Source organism: Falco rusticolus, chromosome 4 (genome assembly GCF_015220075.1).
Source record: "Falco rusticolus isolate bFalRus1 chromosome 4, bFalRus1.pri, whole genome shotgun sequence".
In the NCBI taxonomy this organism is placed as follows: Eukaryota; Metazoa; Chordata; class Aves; order Falconiformes; family Falconidae; genus Falco; species Falco rusticolus.
This window is the reverse complement of record NC_051190.1, coordinates 81,539,514-81,561,959: the sequence shown is the minus strand read 5'-3', so window position 1 is coordinate 81,561,959 and position 22,446 is coordinate 81,539,514. Positions and strand designations below refer to the sequence as shown.

Below are 22,446 nucleotides of genomic sequence, written 5' to 3'. Positions count from 1 at the left end.
ATAGCATTTGTCATGCGGATGTGTGAAGTAGAATGTAAGAGGTGAGAAGGGCAAAGCAGAATTTAATACAGAATAAGTAAGCATCCTTCAGACATAGTACTTGACACCTGAAATTGTCTAAGAGCTCTTCTGAGCAAAGAAAATTAGAGGGAGTGGGACAACAGTGTGATGGGCTTAATTCTATGTAGCTTTGCTAACCTTGAAAATCTGGTCTAAAATGAATAGAACAAGTTGTCCTGTTGTCTTCTACATATTAAATAACATTTTTTTTACCATTGTGCTTTTTGTTTCCTTCTCTCATGCTCTTTCTTTTACTCTGTAGTTTTCATGTGTTCTTGATTTTATCAAAAGGCCTAAAAGAATTTTTAAAACTTTCTATGGAAAGAAAAAACATTCTCTGTGCATCATTAAAGTGTCATATGGAAAATAGCTTGAATTAAACACTTGCAAGTTATTGTGTATATTTATCCGTATTTAAGAATTTGGGTACAATGTGCTAATTGTGTGTTTATTAGGAGATTACAAACTGGAAATCAAATCTGGTCACTAACATATAGAATATGCATTACTATTTCATTGAGACTAATGAACAGAATATATGCGAATGTTCACACACGTATATAGAGTAATTCTGCAAAATTACTGGGAATTTTTTGACTAGTCACAATTTATATGTAAGGACGAATTTCAGTATGTGTCAAAAGCAATCCTGAAAAGATGCTTTTGGATTTAAAATACTGCAATTTAGAATTGTTTTAATATACCCTTACTTTTCATCATTATGGAACATTGGTATTGAATGAAGTGGATAATGAGGTGGTGATACGGTACAGCACTCTACTGATACGGAAGCAGAAATAGCTAGCCAAATACTACCAAAGATATTTCACTTTTAAAGTATGCTTTGTAGGATGATGGAATTGTTGCATTCAATGTGATGCTTACTCATTTTGTATTAAACCATGGTGCAAAGTTGTTTTTATTGACCACAAAATGCTCAGCATATTATTTTTTAGTGTACTGTCAGAAATATGCTGTTTCCATATGCTTTTATAGACAGCACCTCACAAGGAAATATTGTGGCTAATATATTTAGCCACCTTAGACGTTTCTGTCTTGAGAGAATACATATCCATTTACAACAGGGTAAACAGGTAACGTTTTCTGACATGAGTTTCAAACAATATTTGAACAGGGACAAAGATTTGGATTAACCATCGGGTCTAAGCTATTTCTAGTATTAGTGTGCCATAATAACACTTGAATTAAGAATTTAATATTACCTTTTTCAGATAATATGATGTTGGATTGTATTTGTCTAAAAAATGAATGCATGAGCATAGGTGATTATTATTTCAAGTGTTCATTTGCTATTTACTATAAAATGAAATGTTTTAAGACATAAAATGTTTGCATAATGCAAAATGCATTTATAATAATTAAATAGATATCTTCATTTACTGTTTTTAGGTTAAATTTTTTCCGAGATGTTCCTGAGTTCAGAGTACTAGCATGTGGTGGAGATGGAACAGTAGGCTGGATTTTGGATTGCATAGGTAATCAATAGTGTTTATATAGTTTTGCTTGACTTAGGTTTTTTATTTACTGCTGTTCCCTGTATTCCAAAGTATGGATACAGCTATTTCAAACAAGATCTTGTTCATTTAAATTTTTGAAATCTATTAGTTTGGGACATTATTATTTATAGGGATATTCAAATTGCAAAAGATATTCAAAATCCCTAGACAAGTCCAGTGTTTGTAGTCCTGTGGGTTTGCAGAAAGCAAGACATTTGAATCAATCAATTTTATTTTCAGTTTGAAGTCTATTTCCCAAACTGAATCAAATCTAAGTTGTTTCTTTTAAGACCATTTATTTGCCTTAGCTAATTTGCTTTTTCAGTTACCAAATTTTTGTTTATGCTCCATTTTTCCATAATGGAGACAATGGGCTAACAGCCATCTCTATTTTGGAGTTCTTTTAGTCAGTTAGCCATGAAGTCCTCTGTACAAATCATTAGGAAGGCCCAGAAGTTAAGATATTGCAGACTTCTCAAGGCTTGTTAGGCAGAATATCTTCCACACCACAGTCATTTATTTGGTGTTAGAGGGACTACGGAAAAGAAAAGGAAAAAGAAAAATGGAATGTGTGACGATAGCAATTAGGAAGGGGATAAAGAGGGGTCAAAAGGCTCAACTGAAAGTTTAGATGAGGTGTGTGTTTTGTGGGAGGTGGGGGACCAGAAAACCTTTTAAAGTTCAGTGAAAAGTAAAAAAGGTGTCATGAAGGAATGGATGAGAGCAAAGGCATATTTCTAATCTTAGTTTGAAAAAAAAAAAATATATATTTGCAAACGCAAGCTGTCGATTGTATTTCTCAAATAGCTTTCAAAGGCATAAATCAATGGACATAAATAGCAGGTGTTATTGCCTAAACTTGGAAGGGTGAAGTTTTGCAGCTGTTAATTGTATCATCACTTTGTTTCATGAGGTCTAAAATGTCATGCAGTTACTTTCTCTTTCAGTGGCATATTTGAAAAAAAGACTGCATTTTTTCTTAATAAAATACTATCATCTGCAGCAATTTTTGTTGCACAGAACTATTTATTTAGGGGACCCAGGATCCATTTGTTTCATAGGTACAGGAAACAGATTTTCAATGCTTCCTTTTAGCAAACAAAAGCTGTTTGGCATATAAAGTTCAAGAAATCATTCTGAGAAACAGACACCTTCTAGTTTGGTCTTTTCTTTCCTAATCTCCTGATATAAAAAGAATCTTAGCTGAGAGCAAAGGAAGAAGAAAAATCAAGAAAGAGGAAAAAAATCAATAAAGAGGGAAAAAAGCGCCAAAATAAATCAAAACTTTTTTTCTCCTCAGTTTGAGACTTTTAGAATTTTTATTAATTATTATTCTTCTTCTAAATATCATATTCTCTTAAAGATTTGCAGTACTCTGGCGTTGTGAATTTTAAATCTTCCTAAAGTATTGATAAGAGGAATTGATACATAACACGATGCCTTTGCCACATCTATTGGATATATAACCTGATGCTGAGAATAGCTGATAATTTTGCATAATTCTATGAACAAAACAGCTGATTGTTTAATTGTTCAAGTATGACTTTTAAACTAGACATGCTACTCATTCCAGTTAAATGGGGAATTTGACAAATTATATATTTGATATATTATACCTGGGGGATAGCTGTACCACTTTAAACTTTCAGAAAGGCTATATTTCTTGACACAAAGGTTTTCCTAATGGATTTTGAACAGAGATCCTTTGGCTTAAAATGCTAGAAGAGTACCAAGTCAAAAGACACTGTAAATTCTTACATTTCAAAAGATTACTTATTAAATGCAAGATACCAACTTAGAGACTTGATCAGATAGATCAATGCTCATTTTGAATATCAGGTTTAATTCCTGATAGGCAAACCCCTGGTGTTGGTTCCAGGGAGACCTTGGTAATGGTGCTCATGTGTATACAAAAATCCAAGTGAATACAGTTAAATACAAATTTGGTCACCCAGGTGAAAAACTACAGATTGATCTCATTATTCATGCCCTGAACTATTATTCTTTGCATTTATAGCTGGGAGTGGCAGAGCAAAGAGCAGCAGAGAGCATATGTGTTCGGTCTTGGAAAGATCTTGAGTATCATTGTTTACGCTTGTTTATCACACCTATGGGTGACAACAGTCCTTGTGATAAAAATAGAGTAAATTAGGATTAAGGATTGAACATTGACTGGAGAAGGGGCTGCATAATGGATGGCTTGATGAAATGCTTGTTGCTGAGCAGACAGCATGATCTCATATACAAAATGTGTATCACTGTTTTTCACTGAAACAAAACCCAACACAGTTTCTATATTGATACCATACAATTAGATTTTTTTGTCCCTTAGTTATGTATTTTTCCTTTTTTATTCACAGAAAAAGCAAACTTGATCAAGCATCCTCCAGTTGCTATCCTGCCTCTTGGAACTGGCAATGATTTAGCAAGGTGCCTGAGATGGGGAGGAGGTAAACACAAATTAAAATTCCATGTGTTATGTAATTACAAGAAAAAAAACCAAACACTTTTGCATCAAAGTCTACTCTCCACGTTTGGATTTCTTTTTTATGATGTATGTAAAGAACTGTTATCACCTTTCCTCTTTTTGGAATTAGCTGTCTGTAAATGTTGTATGAACAATTTTATAGATATTAAAGGTTATAATCATTCCTCATACTTTGTAGTTTCTGCTGACACCAACAAGGACAAGGCTCAAAAGTGCAATGAGATTAGTATGTAGCTATTTGGTTGCCTTTTTACCATCTGTATTACATTTATTTCTTTGATCAATACCTTATGAAAGGAGTATTATTAAATGGATTTTAATTGGGGCTGTTCTGAAAGGGTTACTGAAAACAGCTAATAATGGGTTTGGAGTGGTTTCCCCTTTTTTAATATTCATTAATATTAAATGAAAAAATGTGGTTCAGCTTCAGAGTAGTTTCTTTGATCCAATCCTCTTCTACAGATCTACATCTAGAGATCCAACCCTCTTCTACAGAGGATTCCAGACAATAAGTGCTGTGGTGATATTTATTAGAAAATGAGAAGTCAAAGGAATGCTGAAATGAGAATATATGTAAAGGTCAACCTTTAATACCCTTTGCATCCTTTGCCGGATGTGTGGAGCCTTACTCTGAGCTCCTCCAATAACTTATTCCATTCAGGATTTGCATTGCAGGCTAGCTTGAAGGAGACAACAAAGAAGAAAGCCTTAAGAAGACTCAGTTTCTGGTGAAAGTATGTCAGTTTATGGGCTCATAGCCAGTTCTATTCGGTCTCAGTTGGTTGTTTCAGTTTAGATGAGTGTATGTGGAACTTTTCTGTTTATGTGCAACTTCTCAGCCTTTGTGGATATCTCTTACTTCTGTCTCATCACAGTAAGTTTCTTTCCAATGTCTGCCTTGTTACCAGATAGTCTTTAGCAATTTCTCAGTAGTTTCTGTGCTCTAGAACTTCTTTATTAACCATCATGTTCTGCCAAACCATTGGAGAACCTCCTTTATTTTCTCTGTCAAGACTGGCGATTGTTTATTCACAGGGACTTAGGAAGAAAAAGCAGACGCTATCACTGCCACCACCACGCCCCATCCCCTAAAAAAACCCGACCAAAAACCCACAAGCAAAAACAAGCAAACCCCCATGCAAATCTGCCTTGCTTCACTTTCTGAACAGTTCATAGAATAGTGTCATAGAATAATTCAGATTGGAAGGGGTCACAGGAAGTCGCTAGTCCAATCTCCTGTTCTAAGTAGGGTCAATTATGACAGCGTTTGATTACATTAGTCAGGACCTGTCCTTCCATTCACTCTTATTTATTTACTTTCTGTTTGGAGTGATTCCATCTGGACTAATGTAGAAAAAGACAGTATGAAAATAATCTGGCTTCCAGCATTCTTTGCCCAGTTGCTTTGTGGTGTAGACAATGCCGTAACACAGATTTTCTGGAACTTCCATAGATGGGAGAGGAAACAGGGCTTCCAGAAAATAATTACTGGTGAGTGATCTCAAGGATGTAGACAAGGGAATCGTGCGTAGTGCTGTTTTGTGGTGGTTGAGAGAAACTAACAAAAACCATACTATGCAGCCATAAGAAGTACTTCAGCATGAGTTAGAGCGAGGAGGCTTTGAATGGCTTGCTTGCTAACACTGTTAACGACTAAGGAAGTATATGGTTGCTTGAATAGGAAAATTTATTCTAATTTGAAAAGGAATGAATCACAGATCTTAGTTATCTATTACAAGTATTTGGCCTGAATAGTATGCAGTGTTGATAATGTCACTTAGTAAAATCCCCACACTTTGTATGCATGCACACACGTACTGTATGTTGTGTATGCTCAGCAGTAGGTAAAACGGTTTTCTACTGAGTTCATATACAGTGTATGAACTACTACTAGTGAATTACAAAAAAAATGTGTTTCTTGGCAAGTAAGATCAAGATCTCTCTACAGAGCAGAATGAGGCTTAGAAAGAAGTTGTTGAAAGATGGAAAAATACAGTTCTGCTGATAAGTCATCAGTATGCATTTCAAATTTTTGTTTTGTTATGCTAAACCACATTGAAACAATCAAAACATAATAGACAGCTTTTAGCCTTTCAGTCTCTTGTCAGACTTTAATCAGACAAATCTACTGTTGTCTTTCTTCCATACATTGTGAATCAAGGAATTTAAATATTAAGATTAATTCATAGCAAGAACATTTTGTAAAGTATAACCTTAGTTTTTGAGACTGCTATAATTGTTTGGAAAATTCAAAGACTGGAAAGTTTGAAGATCAAATTATTTTCTCCAGTATAGGTCTGATGCCCAGTGAATCTGTAGGAATTATCTAAGTTTACATTAATCTAGTCCAAAGTGGCAGAAATCAGCTTTGTACTTGTACTGCTTTTAATGAAAGGTGCTGGAAAATTGTCAATATTCCAAACATCAGTCCTACTTTTCAGGTCTTATGTGCATAGTTTTCATGTTTCCATCACAGAATCACAGATATGTTTGGGTTGGAAGGACCTTTAAAGGTCATCTAGTCCAGCCCCAGAGAATGAAAATGGGATGAAACTTTTTTTATGCTTGATTAAATAATCGTTTTCATGTTTTGCTAGGTTATGAAGGTGAGAATTTGATGAAGATCTTAAAAGACATTGAGAACAGCTCAGAGATTTTTGCTGGACTAGGTGGAAATTCGAAGTAATACCCAACGATAAAGATGAGAAAGGAGACCCAGTGCCTTACAACATCATCAACAACTACTTTTCTATTGGCGTGGTAAGACTTATACTTATCCTTAAGTGATTTCTGTTTTGAATAAATATTTGCATTGTGTGTCCTCAAGTGAAGCATTGTGGCTACAGATCATTTATAGTTTTGTTTTCCTAGTGAAATGAATACATAGATGACTGACAGCAATTACATACATTTAATTCTACACATTCAAACCAGAATTATTTTTCAGGAGCTTCTACCTTCCCATCTATAAGGAAGATATTGTGTTGTTCCTAATGCTTTATGAGCAGACATAGCACTAAATTTACATTGCCATATGAAGGTCCTATAAAATACTAAACCAAACTTATAACTAATAAGAACTCTAAGTAACATTTTCTGTTAGTATTGACATAATCAGAGATGCTTAAAAGAACAGTGGCATTCTTTAGTTATTTAGGGAACTTTTAAGTAATAAAATACAATAATATAAAAATCCCACAAGTATCTTCTTGGTTCTGTCTTATGGGTATGTTCACAGTTAGAATGAATATGAGGAAAAAGGGTTTAAGGTCTTTGTGTTTAGAACAGCATCTCCGGCTTGTGCTTCTCTGTGGTTTCTCCCTTATATCTGCTCCCCACACTGAGTATATGAGGGGAATTAGGGGTGTCCAGTCTGACTCTTCACCTTTTGCTTTGGATATGCTTTCAGACACAAGCAGAAGGAAGACTGTGAGAAGTCCAAATTTCACAGATTTAATAGTTCATCATTAAGATTTTTAACTCGGACACAAATGAAGTCTAATTAACTTGGGAACATGTTCTCCAATAGCTAGCGCTAGCTGTTCTGAAACTCAACTTGTTCCACGTACATTACATGAATATGTATATTACTTTTTAATAAAATCAAAATCCACTTTTTACAGGACATCTAATCTGCAATCCAGTATTTCAAAATGCTGCAGAAAAGTGTTTTAATGAGAAATACAATATTACAACCATTGTAAACCCAAGGAAATTACGGATATATGCTATAGTTTGTTTCATCACTACACTTCAGCATTAACAAGCTTCTGTCTCAGCTTTAAGTCATTGATGAAATTTTTTTCATATTAATAGCAATTTAGTAATTTATATAGTGCCTGTCAGCAACATGCAGAGACAGTCTATTCCTTAAAAGATATGAAAATGCTGAAAAAAACAAATTAATCAGGTCTCCCCAAGTTTAAGATATTTAAGTAATAGCAAATTCTTGTTAAGGGTTTTTTTTGCTTGTATAGTTTGGATTTTAGTCTCTGTTGTTCTCTGCATTTGCTTTGAACAACTAGAGGCAACAGAAATAACAGAAATTAGTACCTAAACTAATATATATAATATATATAAGTATAAGTATATAAGTGCAAAGTACATGCACCAAAAACTAGTGCCCAAATTAAGTTAATTTTAAGTGCAATTTAAATGGTTTCTAAAATGTAGAGTAGCACCATGTGTTAAGGACACAGCACAGAAACAGGAAATTGAATGCCAAGTAGTAGATACTGGGACATCTGCGAATGTGCTAGGCTTCAAAGAGTCCTTTAGCATTTTTTAAGGGAAGAAAACATAATTGCATTCAAGAAAAAATTTGAACTGAAATTATACAGTGGCAAGATCCTAATACTATTAAGGGCAATGTAAATACTTGTTGATACTTGCAGGCAAAACAGCAGCCTCTGCTTTATATGCCAGCTCCTGGACAACCAGAAGATTCAGTTTTCAGTTAGAAACTTTAAATTAATTAATTTAATAATATAAAACTAATGATTCTTCACATAATAGAATGTGAGCACTAGAAAATTATACCAGGAGTGGACAATTCATTACACTTGAGGAAAGCTTCTAAAATTGCAAAATCACTTTTTTTAAGGCATAAGATCTGCCATATTTGTCATGCATGGGAAACATTAACAAGCCCGGTTTACAATTTTGTTGGTGTGAATAAGACAAAGCAAATGGAGAAAATCAGAAATCAGATCTTAGACTTGCTAAAATTGTGTAATTCATATATTAGGTGGCATTCATAACAACTCTTGATAAGCCAGGCAAAAATCTTTGTGTAATCAAATAGGCAAAGTACTCAAACTTTAACTAAAGTAAAACTAATTTCATAAAAGCAAAATTGCTTTTAGCAGTTGGTGGCCTAATACAAACTTTGACAAGTACTGAAACTGGAAAAGCAGCAATCTACCACCATGCTGCGCACCAGTTATAGCTGCTGATACCCAGAATGTAACTGGAGTTAAGTCTATAGCAAAAAAATACTACTGCTGCCGTTAATGTTATGTTAAGGGAAACTAAAAAGATTGATATCATAGATGGTGTTATTCTTGGAAACATAAAAATAGATGACTATTTTCTCCTTCCCTAAGGTGGCATCAGTAGCACTTGGCTAATTCCTGACAGATGTTTATCCAGTTTGTCTCTAGGAATTCCCAGTAAAGGAAATTTGCCTGTGATGACCCTACGTTATTACTTTGTTGTCCTTAGTCTGAAGTGTCTTCATCGTATCTAACCTGAGTAGTCTTGGTGTAGTTTGTGCCCAGCTCATTTTTTTTGGTATGGAGTAGAGAAAGAATACAAATTATTCCCTTCGTCTGTTATACTACTTATTACCTACTAGAAGGTCTATCAGACCATCTCTTAGTCTTGTGTTATGTACCCATTCTATCTCCAATTTCTTCAACCTTTAGTCACAGAAAATGTTTTCTAGACATCTGATCATATGTGTCGTTTTTTTCTGTGTTCAAATAAAACATGAGAATTCAATCCAATTACTCCCTTTGGTTCATGGCTTACTGGAACAGTAGTGCTCTCCCAATTAGACACAATGCTGCATTTGGTGTCTTATCAGCACTGGGTGGAAAGAGAATTAATTTATGTCTTGCAGAGGATACCTTTATTAAGAAAAATTAGCCCTCTTAATATTAGCACGATTTTCTTGATTCATATTTGACTTGCAGTTCATTGTTAATTTCAGATACTATTCAGAAGAACCACTACTTCATATCTCATTTGGGTTTTTCATAGGTGATTTTTCCTGTCTACACGTAGAAAAATACATTTAATTGAATTACACCCTCTTTTAATTTTTACTGTTTCTCCAAGGAGCTGTGAAAACTAACGGTAGCCTACATATATTGCGCATTGCCTCACAGATTGATGCCAAATAATATGCACAGTCTCTAATCCGATATGAATAGAACCCACTGTATGAATTTTGTAACAGTATGTCAGGAATTGTACTTGACAACACACAATCTCAATGTATGCTTAGAAAGGCCAGAGGAGTAAACTCAATAAAATTGTGCTTGACATGGGCCTCTTAGTGCTTTAGGACCATAATTCAGGTTGGAAGGGATCGCAGGAAACTGCGATCGTTAGTCCAATCTCCTGTTCTAAGCAGGGTCAGCTATGAGAGCAGATCACGTTGCTCAGGGCTTTATCCTTTAGGGTCTTTAAACCCTCCAAGAGTTGCAATGGCACAACCTCTCTGAGCAACCTGTTCTGGTGCTTTACTGTCGTTATGGTGGAGATGTTTTTCCTTATATTCAATCTGAATCTCTCTTGTTTCAACTTATATTCTTTGTCTCACATCCTCCCGTTATGTGCCAATGTGAAGAGGCTAGCTTTCTTATCATGATAACCTCCTCACAGGTACTTGCAGGCTGCTATTAGATCTCCATGAAGTTTCTCTTGTAGCCTGTGAGTCAGCTCATCCAGCCAGTCTTTTTTTTTTTAAGCTATTTTCCACCAATCAAAACCACAACATCCCAGCTCAGATACAAGAATGCTGGGGTAGATGGTGTTCAAAACCTCACTGAAATTGAGCATGACATCCATTGCTCTCTTCTCATCTACAAATACAGTTATTTTATCATAGGCAGCAATCAGAAGGCAATTTAGCTATTGGAAGGAAAGTGATACATGAAGTTTAAAAGGAATTCTTGACACTAGAGTGTTTATACGAAAAGTTTGATTAGTATGTTCAAGCCAAAAAAGGGTTTTTTTCTACACCAGTCCTTAGAGCTCTGATATGTACATATGTACTATACCATGGTATAAGTACAGGGGAAGAAGAAACAAAGTGAGCTGTAGTAGCTGAATGACTATGTGCAATGTTAAACTTGATGAAAGCACAAAGCATGGAAGAACCATAAAAAACGTAAGCCAAGCTGTGTGTCAGTTTGAAAGCAGGAGCTAGAAACCATCTAAGAGCAATGTAGAATAAGATAAAGATTTTTCAAGTGCTTACATCCATCATTCTGTCAGGGTGGCAAGATACCAGGAGAGAAGTTCCATCTGCTTCCCAATAATACTGGAGTCACTGAAACACCCAAATATTCCAGAAAAATGTGTATTGAAGTAATCAAGTCATATTTGCTCTAAAAAAGCCCAACAGCCTCCCTCAAAAAACAAACAACAACAACAAACCCCAAGAAACAAAAAAAACCCAAAAGCCAAACCCAAGCCAAAACAAAAAACCTCCTCAAGAATATAGTAGGGCCATCTGAAAATGGAAGCTTGTCTTGGAAAGGCACAGATTCAGTGAGTTGGACAAACATAGCTGATACTATTAAAGGATAAATAAGCAGGCATGATAGAGGCAGGAAACATCAGGCCAACTGTCAGACAGTGGCAGGAACAGTTACTGATATATTTTGGGAAAGAAAGAAAAAAGTTATTTTCCCCATAAGCTACACAACCTGCTTTAATAGTCATACTTTCATGCACTAGGTTGATATTATCATGGTGGTCATCAAAGACAGGGTTCAGTGTTAGTGTGTCACCACAGACTGTTTTCTAGACAGTGGGCTTGCGATGTGTTTCTGCAGTTCCTGCAGTAATCAAATCTCAGTCACATCACATCATTTAGTCAACTTCCTGAGGTTATAAAGTATTAGAGGGAGTGTGTACGTAGACAAAGTATGTCAGCTTCTCATGGTGATTGTCAGGGTTAGCCTTTTCCCCATGGATAAAACAACATAATTTATGCTACTTCAAGCACTCAGCTGCTTAGCATTAACTGTGGGTCAACATGTATATGTGGACAGTTACTTCAGATAAGCTTTTGTACTATAGTACTTCTGAATATCTAGTTTGTTTTATCCTAGCTATTTTCCATGTCTAACCCAGACCTGTATTAAAAAAACCCCTTTGCTAATCAATTATACAGCACGTTATCTTAGCATATAGAAATATTTTCACAAATTCAGTAATAACTTTTCAGTTCAATGCTTGAACTTTAAAAAAACAAACTCCACCCCAAAACCTAAAACAAAATCCTTAAACCAAAACCCCATATACTTATGACTACATGCCAACATTACTAAAACTGACAACAATAAGAGGAATAAAGTAGATATAGATAGCCTTTAAAAATAAACCCTATTTTTACAACTGATTCCTCACAGGTCTAATCTCAGATCTTGCCAGGATCAAACCATTTTCACCAGACAGTCCTGCAGTCCCAACAAAGCAGAAATACATATTGTCAATTATAAGATGGATGGGCATATATTCCGTGAAATACACAATAAAGGTACCAAATTTGAGTACACATAAACCAGATAAAAATGGAAGATCGTGAAATACTCATTTGCTGAGTGAGACCTGAGAAGTAGGATGTGGAAGATGAATGACCGACAGACAGTGAGGCAAACCCTCGCATAAAACCAGGAAACAAGAAAACAACATCAGAACAGTCTCTGTTACCTTGAGAAGAACTTGTATCTGCACCAACATCAAACCACATAAATGACACAGTCAAAAAATTGTGCCAATGCTTAGATGTGAAGAAACAATCCTTTAAGCTTAGGGAAGAGTAGCTTAGGTTGTCAAGCATTTTAGTTACATAATAATCAATTCAAATGGAGAGACTGTCAATGCTATGTACTTTTATGGGGAAGTTATTGAAGAATGTTAAATATGTAGGGAAGTTACAATGCTTATTTTTAGTGTTTCTCAAATGATTGTCTCAAAGTGAGACAAAACTGGTATTTGATAAAAGCATTCTCAAAAGAATGCATCATTAAATGTTCCATTCTGACTAAACCTTAGGAACCTCGACTTTCACTAAATACTTGGTTGAAAAGAACGTGTTGGTGGAGGAAGAAGCCATTTTGTATGCTTAGGGATAGGAAAACAGGAGAGCTCACAACAAATGTCTGCTGCTTAAGCTTACTGTGCTTTCTCTTCAAGGTGGGTATTCAGGAGAAATGAATCAGTGTTCTGTCTACCTTGACCACCTTCTAATACTTGGGAGGGGCAGGAGTACCACAGGAGTTCTAGGAACAAGCATAGACATGCAGGATGGAAGTGGAATTGGTAGGCAAAATCACAGTGGAGGTTGAGGGTTTGAGTTAGTTGATTAAAAGTTCAGAAATAATATAAACTAGGCAAAGTACTATTGACTAGATGATTATACAGGATAGGAAAAAACACTCATACTTTGTAAAAATCATTTTTTGTAACTGATTTGCACGTGGATTATTCAATAAAAGTTCCTGGAAAATTAGCCAAATTATCCCTGATTTACTAAATTGGGACCGCTGGCAGTGCTGTAACTGCCACACATTCACTGAAGGTTACAAAACCACAACAAAAAAACCCAAACAAAAACCCCCAGAGCAATCAGGCAAACCATAATGGAGTCCTTTTTAAAAAATCTCATTGCTACTGGATGTCCTCACAATGAACAGTTCTTATTCCTAAGATAGGTGAGTACTTTACTTCAGAGGCTCACCCTTCACTGAGGCAAATAGCTGTTGGCCAACCCAAAGACACAAAGGTAGTCAGCTGAGTACCAAGCATCATTCCACAGAAGCCAACTTTGCTAGACCTTGATCGTGTACACTTATGCAAAAAAACTTGAAATATTATTGAAAAAATAATAGTATGCCGATGACGACTGACCTCAAAAGACTGAAAATGTTTAAACCAAAAAATTCAGCTATCTGGCATTGACTTCCTTTATAGTTACTCATAGCACTTTGTATTGTTTTCCATTTTGTGAGTAATAATGCTGAAAAAAATTATGAATAGATTTCCATTGCTGTTAAGATGAGAGTCCTAAAGTAGGTTTTCCAGAAACAAGCATAATTTTGAACTTACTGTTCTGCCTTTATGTTTAAAGCCTTTATGGAGCCAAAATTAGGTCAACATGAATCAGTACTGAAAATATTTTACCATAAACATTTTCTTCCTTTGTTTTCTTTCTTTTTCTTTTAAATAAATAGTAAATTTACCTGATGTTAATAGGAGATAAACTAATAATAACACTGTTTAACTATCATCTGATTTTTTTGTAACTGCATAGGATGTTACAGAGTATATGCTACCAAGTCCCTTGCAGCTCTGTAATTAAGAGTGTTTGAGCATATAAACTGATCTTGTAAACAGCTGTATTGTCTTTTAGTACAAGTTTGTATAGAAAGAAATATTACCAAGATAGGTAGCATAATTTGCCTTAAAATTTAAAGTGTGGAATAGTGCAAACTTCCCTATGTAAAAATGATAGATACCAGTCTGAAATGAAAACAGGTCTCATTGGTGTCAGTGCAGTATTCGAGGTGTAAGACCAAACCAAATGCTATAGTAATGATCGGTATTTACAGATAGCGCCTATAAAGGACTGTACTAGCAGCTGTTGTATATCCTTGCATTTAACTAGAAATGTTCTTTATAAGTGACTGTTTAGGTAACTCTCTGATTTTCACCTCAATTTCGTTCCTCTTGGGCATTCCATCCAAATTTTAAATTTAAATTTTAAATTCCATCCAAATTTTAAACTAACTTATTTTTTTTACCAAGTTATGTATCTGTTACATAGGTAAAAAAAATACATATTTACTCTGTTCACACTTGGGTGGATTGCCTAATCTGGCCAGAAGGACTGCAAAAGTAATGCTCTCTCTGAGGATAACAGTAGAGTCCCTCAGAGGCTTACACTCTTTGTAGACCCAGAATTGCTCCTTCCTGGTCTAGGCTGATCAGCTGAGTGCATGCTTTAGGCCCCCTGCTTGGGATCTTTACTATTGGTGCTCTTCTGCATACATATCCTAAAGAATCATCAACAGAATCAAGCTCCTTAGCCAGCTTAAAGCTATAGCTAATCTTACTCAGACTATTTCACTTGTACAAGATACTTAAGATGTGAAAACATCAGATCTGTCTAGTTACTGAGACAGGATTTAAATCAGAATCTGCTAACATCCTTTCAGCTGAAACTTTGAATACCTGTGCAAACACATACACAAGAACATATTGAATTGAAAAAAATAGTGGAATGCTCTAGGACAATAATTAAGATAGTAACCTGGAAGAGAACTGTGATATCCAGAGTCCTGTTCCATCTGTTGTTTTTGTCCAGTTGATTAACTTGTACGTGGCAATTCAGAAAGTTCCACTACTATAAATGACTTCTCTAACATCAATATGTACATAATTTTAATGCTAAAACAGAACTTATGCAAGTAGAACACCTCAGTCTTTCGTTCAGTCTTTACTACATGATAATTGATATCATAGCAATATGATGATATTCTCACTTGTATGATCTACAACAAAAATATTTTTTGCAAGTGTATTTAGTTAAGGCAATAAGTTATATGAATGTGCCTGGAAGAAATGTTCTGTAAGTTCTTTGAGACACAAGTCAGTATTATATGCTGGTTTAATAAAAAAGACCCCAGTCAGTTATCAGGTAGAGGGGAAACTTCTTTAATACTACAGTCAGGCTGTGTTTTCTGCAAAATTATTATCACAAAGTAGTAAAGGTCTACGACAAAGACAAGTGTACTTTTATGACACTTAATATGTTACTATCAAAATGCACTATCAAATGTATATTTGCACGGTCATGATTTAATATCATTCAGCCTTAACCAGTCACTAAGAGCCTCTTATTCTGCCAGTGGGGAAAAATATGACTGCTTAATTCTCATAATCATAAATTTGAACTTGTTATGGGTCTGCTTCCCCGTCGCTATACTCTAAGTCATCAAACTCCACTTCCATTATATCTCCTTAGTTCTTTTTATTTTACTTTTGCAAAACTGAAAAAAAGAAAAAAATCCAAAAACCTGTTAGAAAAATCTTACATAGAAGCCATATTTTTGGCTTTTCTTGTTAAAGGATATTTCATTAGCATCACTAGAAACTTTGGCTGTCAGAATTTTTAGTCACAAATAGCAGAGTCTATGTAGGGTTGTTCCTCTAACTGGCAGTGTAATCTCATCATCTTTTATTTAATCTATGTTATTTCACAGTATAATTATTTCTCTTTTTTAAATGTAGTTTATTAGAGTATATATCATTTACAAAATGGAATTAATTTTAGTTCGTGGTAGCCACACATTTTGAAATTTCAAAGCCCCATAGCATTTTGCTGTTTATGGTGGTTAAAAGGAATTATTTTTTTCCCCTGTAGAAAAATATTCTAAGGACGTTTGCTATTTAGTCCCTGATTCAATGCAGAATTTAAGCTCATGCACAACTTAACACTAATTTAATGTGGCATTTGAGTATGTGTTTAAAATTTCCTGATCTAGTGAAGCATTTAAATACTTGGTTAATTTTTTAACCATTTTCTACAGTTTCATTAGTATGACTGGACAAATGCACATGTTGAATTCTAGGCATTTAGTGTAAGCTATTTCATTATTTGAGTGAGATTTGTGGGTATACATAACTAAAAATCATGTTTATTAGTTTCCTGAACTAATATGAATATAAGCACATGCTTAAGTGATTTTGTGAATCCTAATCATCACTTTGAATGTGCTAATGGAATACTGTAATATATTGCTTTATTTCTGTGCCAGTGAGGGACAGAACACTTCATAATAAACAATATTATTACTCTCTAATCCAAATCACTTTTTTTCCTGCAAAAAGGGTTAAGAGAATGAACAATTCATCTATGTATGAATGTAAATATATCTGTGTTGATGTTGGGTATATCATAACCTCAGTCTTCTAGCCAAATCTGTAGAAGTGGTTGCTCTGTCTGTGGAGAGAATTCTGCTCTCTTTCAGGATTATGTTCAGAACAGCTTCAATCCCAGATTTAAAATACTGTCGTCTTCAAAAGTTACTGGTAGTTCAATTTATAGTTATCTTGTTTAATCTCCAAACATTGCTATTCTTTTACAAATTAGTTATTTTTATAGGCTTTTGCTCTTTGCATGTTTAAACTATTTTTACTTTTTTCAGCTTTTGTTGCTATTGAAATTCTTCTGCAGAAATTTTAGATCCTATGGCAAATAGGAGTGGTGCAGGGGATAATACAGGTTTTTTTGTTGCAGGTGGTTATTTGTTTTGTATGCCAGAAAGCCACATACATATACTACATGCCATGGAAATCTGGCTCTGTAGAATAATTCATAGATAAGGAGCTATAGGAGCGTCTCTGAAGGTTTCCCCTTGCTGCTGTGTGATGATGTTTCCCTGAGCATGGAGAAGGTGAATTCCATAACTAGAAATACTTAGCCTTAGGGTTGGTAATATCTTTATTGCAACACTGCTGGTGGTGTTTCCTGCTAGCTAGTTTCCTTCTACCACTGTGGATTTAGTTTACCTTGTAAATCCCTCTTGTCATCATAACCTTCTACTATCCATAAGGTGTATCTGGGTATGCTGGTAAGAGAGCTGCCCTGTACTACATGTGATGTGTAAAGGTATGTTCATAGCTTACTCTACTACTTAATGAAACTTAACTACCACAAAAAATGATTGTTTTCTTAGGTACCATTTCTTGTGCTTTATATAAGTACAAAGAAATTCAAAGGATTTAGATTATTCCTACTGTTTGTTTGGCTATTTATTTATTGCAGTTATAATGCTAAAATGTGAATGTGTGCTGGAACTTCCTGAAAATATACATGTATGTTATATAGACTGATTGAGAATTGTGTGTGTGATTTCCCTTATAATGCAGTGAGAATACTGGTCTGCTGAATTCACTGCGGGTTTTTGTCAGGATCAGTGAAAATACAGTTCTGTGGGCTATATTTAAATTAGCAAGTAATTTGGCTCAGTAGGAGTGTAGCAATTGATGCTGAGTCCCTTCTGTCTACAAAACACGCAGTTTGGGAGCCTTAATTCAAACTGGATGTAGTCTGTTTCCCTGCGATGAACTCTCCTGGCACATGCTTGTCCTAAAGTGACCTAGAAGACTGGTCACTGGTTTGGCCTGTGTCCCCCCACGTTATGGGAGGAGCACAGCAGCCACACTAACTGCGCTTCCTCCCAAAGGTATCTGCCTGAGATGTACTAGTCCTCGCTTCAAACAGAATCACAGGAAGTGGGGATGGTTACGAGATTTGCTTTAAAATGTCATTGACGCTCCGACAGTTATGCAATAAACCTGAAAAAGTCATACAGTAGTATAGTGTGTTTAACTTTCACCTAACTTCTTCCCCTCCTATCTTCCCACATAGATTTTTTTTTTTTCCTGCATTTTACGGATTTGAAGCTCTCTTGCATCTAACTGTTCATAATGAGGTTAGAACAATGGAGAATACCTTGAACAAAACCAGACTTGCTCTAGATTTATGAGTAGTTCATGCACTTATTAAGCTATCACTTATTACCCATTCCTGCCATGTAAAATTATTCTTCTGGTGTGAAATCAAAGGCTAGAAAGTGACTTGTTTCCTATATTCAGTAAAAACTTCTAAGAAGAATCATTGGGAGAGTCTTAGGCAGTTACCTAAATCCTTCTCCTTCATTCATAAGGGATTTTGAAAATCGAACAGTTTATAGAATTGTGAGGATGTATGTTAAATTTCATGATTGATAGTTGTATTAAATAAAGTGCAATGAGGCATTATAACTTTACTAAGCAGATACCGTAAAGGATATTTTATGGGCAGAAGTGCAGTAAAATGAAACTTTCAGTCCTCAATATTTTGTCTTTGCTTGCATTAGGTAGTAGAGATTCTGAGTCTTGTTTATTCAGGGATTTTAATGGCGGTGGGGGTGGGGCTTTTCTTGGTTTTGTTGGGGTTTTTTTTTGGAGGAGAGCTATTTGTTTTCATAAAGGAAGGGTCTACAAAGCAGCCTAGCCAACAGCTACTGTCGCAAGTGACAGTTATAAATGAGAGTATGTGCCTAAAGACATAATTAATCTGCAGTGTGCACAGAACAGCTCCTTAGCTAAATACAACTAAATCAGCTACACAGTGTGTAATTAACTTAAAACTGTATTAGTCGTAGTACAATATTATTCATTATATATGTAAGTTATTATTTTCTCCATATGAAATTTCTAATATACTAAGTAATGATTAGGATTTCATTATAGTATTTCATTCATATTATCATAATGTAATTGTGATGTATGTTCATCTTGTTAATGCTGTTATACTTAGTTGTTCTTAAAAGAAATGTCAAGGATATCAGGAAAATATTATGTGGGTTTTTTGCACACAGACTGAGAAACATCTCTATTCAAATGAAATTGAAATTTTAGTCCTTGTCTTGATTTTGTAATTCTGCTTGTTAGTGATGACAAGAATATGTTGAGGAAAGGTGGATGCCAACAACACTTTATATGGAAGTCAAGAGTAAGGTGAATAAGCGTTAAGGCTGGTCATAAGACTTCTGGTGAGCTTAAAGTAGAAAGAAGCTTAGAGGACTGATAAAATGACTTGAAGAAAAAAGACCGAGATTTAGAAGAAGTGAGGCTAGCAACAGAGGTAAATTTCATCTGGAAAGGGAATTTATGAAATGTACAAGCTGTACAGAACAAAAGGTGTGGTGAGTGTATGCTGATACTTTAACCTGGCTAAGCTATAAAACTTGAGTCTCTGTGTACACATGTAAAACATGTGAAAAATAGCTTAGATATAAATTGTAATCATGGTGTTTTCACATCAGAGTTAATCCTGATATGTGTAAGCAAGTTTATGTAAATGAGTTGCTTTAACAGCTTCTCCCTGGCAATATCATTTATGTTTTTCCCATGCCATTAAAGAACCTGTCTCAGAATTTTGCCTTCACAGGTCTACCAGAGACCTACTGGGTCTTCCCAGACTGCCTGTCTGTAGCTGAAAGTGGCCAAAGAAACCATGATCATGCAGACTCAAGTGCCCATTGAGGACATGAAGTCCAGTTATTTCTGAGAACACAGTATAAAAACCAATCTATTACAGGTAACAAAGAGGGAGATCAATTTTATATCAAATTAAATGTATAGATATTTAATTGCAAACATTTAAGAAACAAATTCTAATTAATTAATTGCTTAATTTTTATTGGTTAGCAAATGAGAATGTGGTAAGCATTGGAATTTTTTTCCTCTGGCTTCTGATTCTAATTGGCTTGGTTTAGAACAGTCCACCCATTGACTACATTGAAAATTTCTGTTAAAAGTAGAAGATTCATCTAAGGTATCAATCTTTTGGGTGAATGATGAATACGGTATGATGCTTTTAGCGTGTGTTATGTAGTCATAGCTGTTGTCTTCTTGATGCTATGAGGGAGAAAGTTAAATCAAAAATAGAGCAAGAAAAGCATTCTGGCCACAGACAAAGGGATAAAGAAGAGAAATAAACATAGAATTCTGAGATTTAAAGTGGGCACTTCTGCAGATTTAAAAAGGAACTGGATGTTAAATTTTTGTTTTGGCATCAGCCATACAGTCATATGTACAGTATGCATCTGCACTCAATATTAAGCCCAGGTAGCAGAGAGATTCTTTTTTAAAAAAAAAATAATCCGGCAAATATTATTTAGGAAGAAGCTTTTAGTTTTAAGAGATTTGCATATATCTGAGAAGAGTTCATGTCACAAAACACATGAAAGTAACAATGGTATACCAGCCATTTAAATTATATGCACTATTGATTTTATGATGTATGTTATACAGGGAGGAAATATGGCCGAAATATCTAAAAATCTCAGAGAGCTAGAGTCGTCTGCCATTTAGTTTTATTTACTTATCTAGAGACATGATAGCTTTTGAGATTCCAGTGGTACAAAAATATTATTTATATCACCAGATCTGCATGTTTTCTACATTTTTATGGCAAAGTCCCAAAAGGAACATGATTTAACTAAACTGAAAGTGGGTGGATTTAGCCAAGAAACACTTAGTCTTATGTTATCATCCGAATCAGGTGGAACTAGAGGCAAATTACTGAACATAAGTTATTCTGTGTCCTTACTGGAACAATTTGTACTAAAGAGCCTTTACAGACACATAGCCAAGGAACTCTCTATTCACTGCTTGTGGTTTTACAGTTTCTTCACATAAACTTGAGTTATGAGGGTAAAACAGCATATTCTTTGTTTCTGTGACAATCCCAAGAGTACTTAGGCTTATCACACAACAAAGAATGGGTCAAAATTTTTGTACTTATGCTCTTGTTTTGTGTAACTACTGGTGGTGTCACTGGGCTGACGTGGCACACCAGAATGAAAGACGTAGGACCACACCTTGTAGTCAGTGCTTTCCAGTGCATCCTGCTAGGCAGTCTTACTGTGGAGGATGCTCCCACCAAGAGCTGTGCAATCACATCAACACGTATTGCACAGTACACTATGGTAGGGTATGCACCACTTGCACCTGCACCTTGGTTTAGCACCACCAAGCCACATACACACTCTTCAGTAACCATGTAGTGTAAACAGGGCACCCTTTCCATGATAGGCTCTGGTACTATCCTGGTAATGAGGTTCCAGCCTAGAGGGCTGTCCTTGGCATATACCTGCAGTACTGCTGCTGTGGAAAGACTGTTCACGCAGCCATTCTGGTCTCTACAGTGATGAAGGAAAAGCTCTTCAGCTGCTGGATTCTCTAGGGCATTCACATATGCTCTCCTTACTTTCCTGCTCTGGATTTTTGTGTTTTCCTTTTCCCTGTACTCTGTAACTCACAATGTTATATCTTATAACTCATGATACAAGAGAAGCATCAGGATTGGCACCAGTCACTTTGGAGTTGATCATGGCATTAGCTGTTTATAGTTGCTGTCTAGAGCTGTTGCCCTAAAAATTCTTTGCCAGATTTTTCCCATGTTTAAAAAGGTACTTAATCCATAGGTATTGCATGTTACTACATTACTTCTTTCTTAGGTGTGTATCCATTCAAACAAATCAGGTAATCCAGAATGCTAAAGGAAATAAATAGCAGAAGTCTTGGTGTTGTCTGAAGAAATAGATGCAAATTGGAATTCTGTGGACCTCTATACGTCTGGTACTTGGGAATAGAAAGGTGCAACAGATTACATAGATCCAGCCCCACCAATCTTGGTCGAAGGGAAGAAACATTCTGTAAAACACACAGCCTGGGAAGTCAATTCTGACCCCTACAGGGCTTATTTAGGTTCCTGCAGCATTTTGGTTCCCTTAGAGAGTAGCAGGTAAAAGGTCTGCTGCCTTGCATCTGTAAAATCCCATAGCTGGTGCCTAAGAGCTCCTTTTACCATTTTTCCTTCTTAGGCAAACTCCATGTTAAAGGGGGTGATATCAGACGTTCATTGACATGTTTCTTTGTTTGAAAAGGTTGTCTGTGACCTGACACAGATTTATCACTGTGTCAATTTATCAATTTATCAATTTATCATTGATTTATCACTGATGCGAAATATCCAACCACATTCACTTATGCTAGGGTTGCAGGGAAGGAAGCACCCCTACTTCC

The 22,446-nt window shown here is 35.4% G+C and overlaps 1 protein-coding gene across 1 annotated transcript in view; it reads left to right on the top strand.

Annotated features, from left to right (window-relative positions):
* The window catches only part of DGKB (diacylglycerol kinase beta), a 363,209-nt gene that overhangs the window by 153,765 nt on the left and 186,998 nt on the right, over positions 1-22,446 (top strand). The window contains 4 exon segments of the mRNA XM_037387123.1: positions 1,471-1,556; positions 3,938-4,027; positions 6,663-6,727; positions 6,730-6,825. Coding sequence (XP_037243020.1) covers positions 1,471-1,556; positions 3,938-4,027; positions 6,663-6,727; positions 6,730-6,825 — 337 coding nt within the window.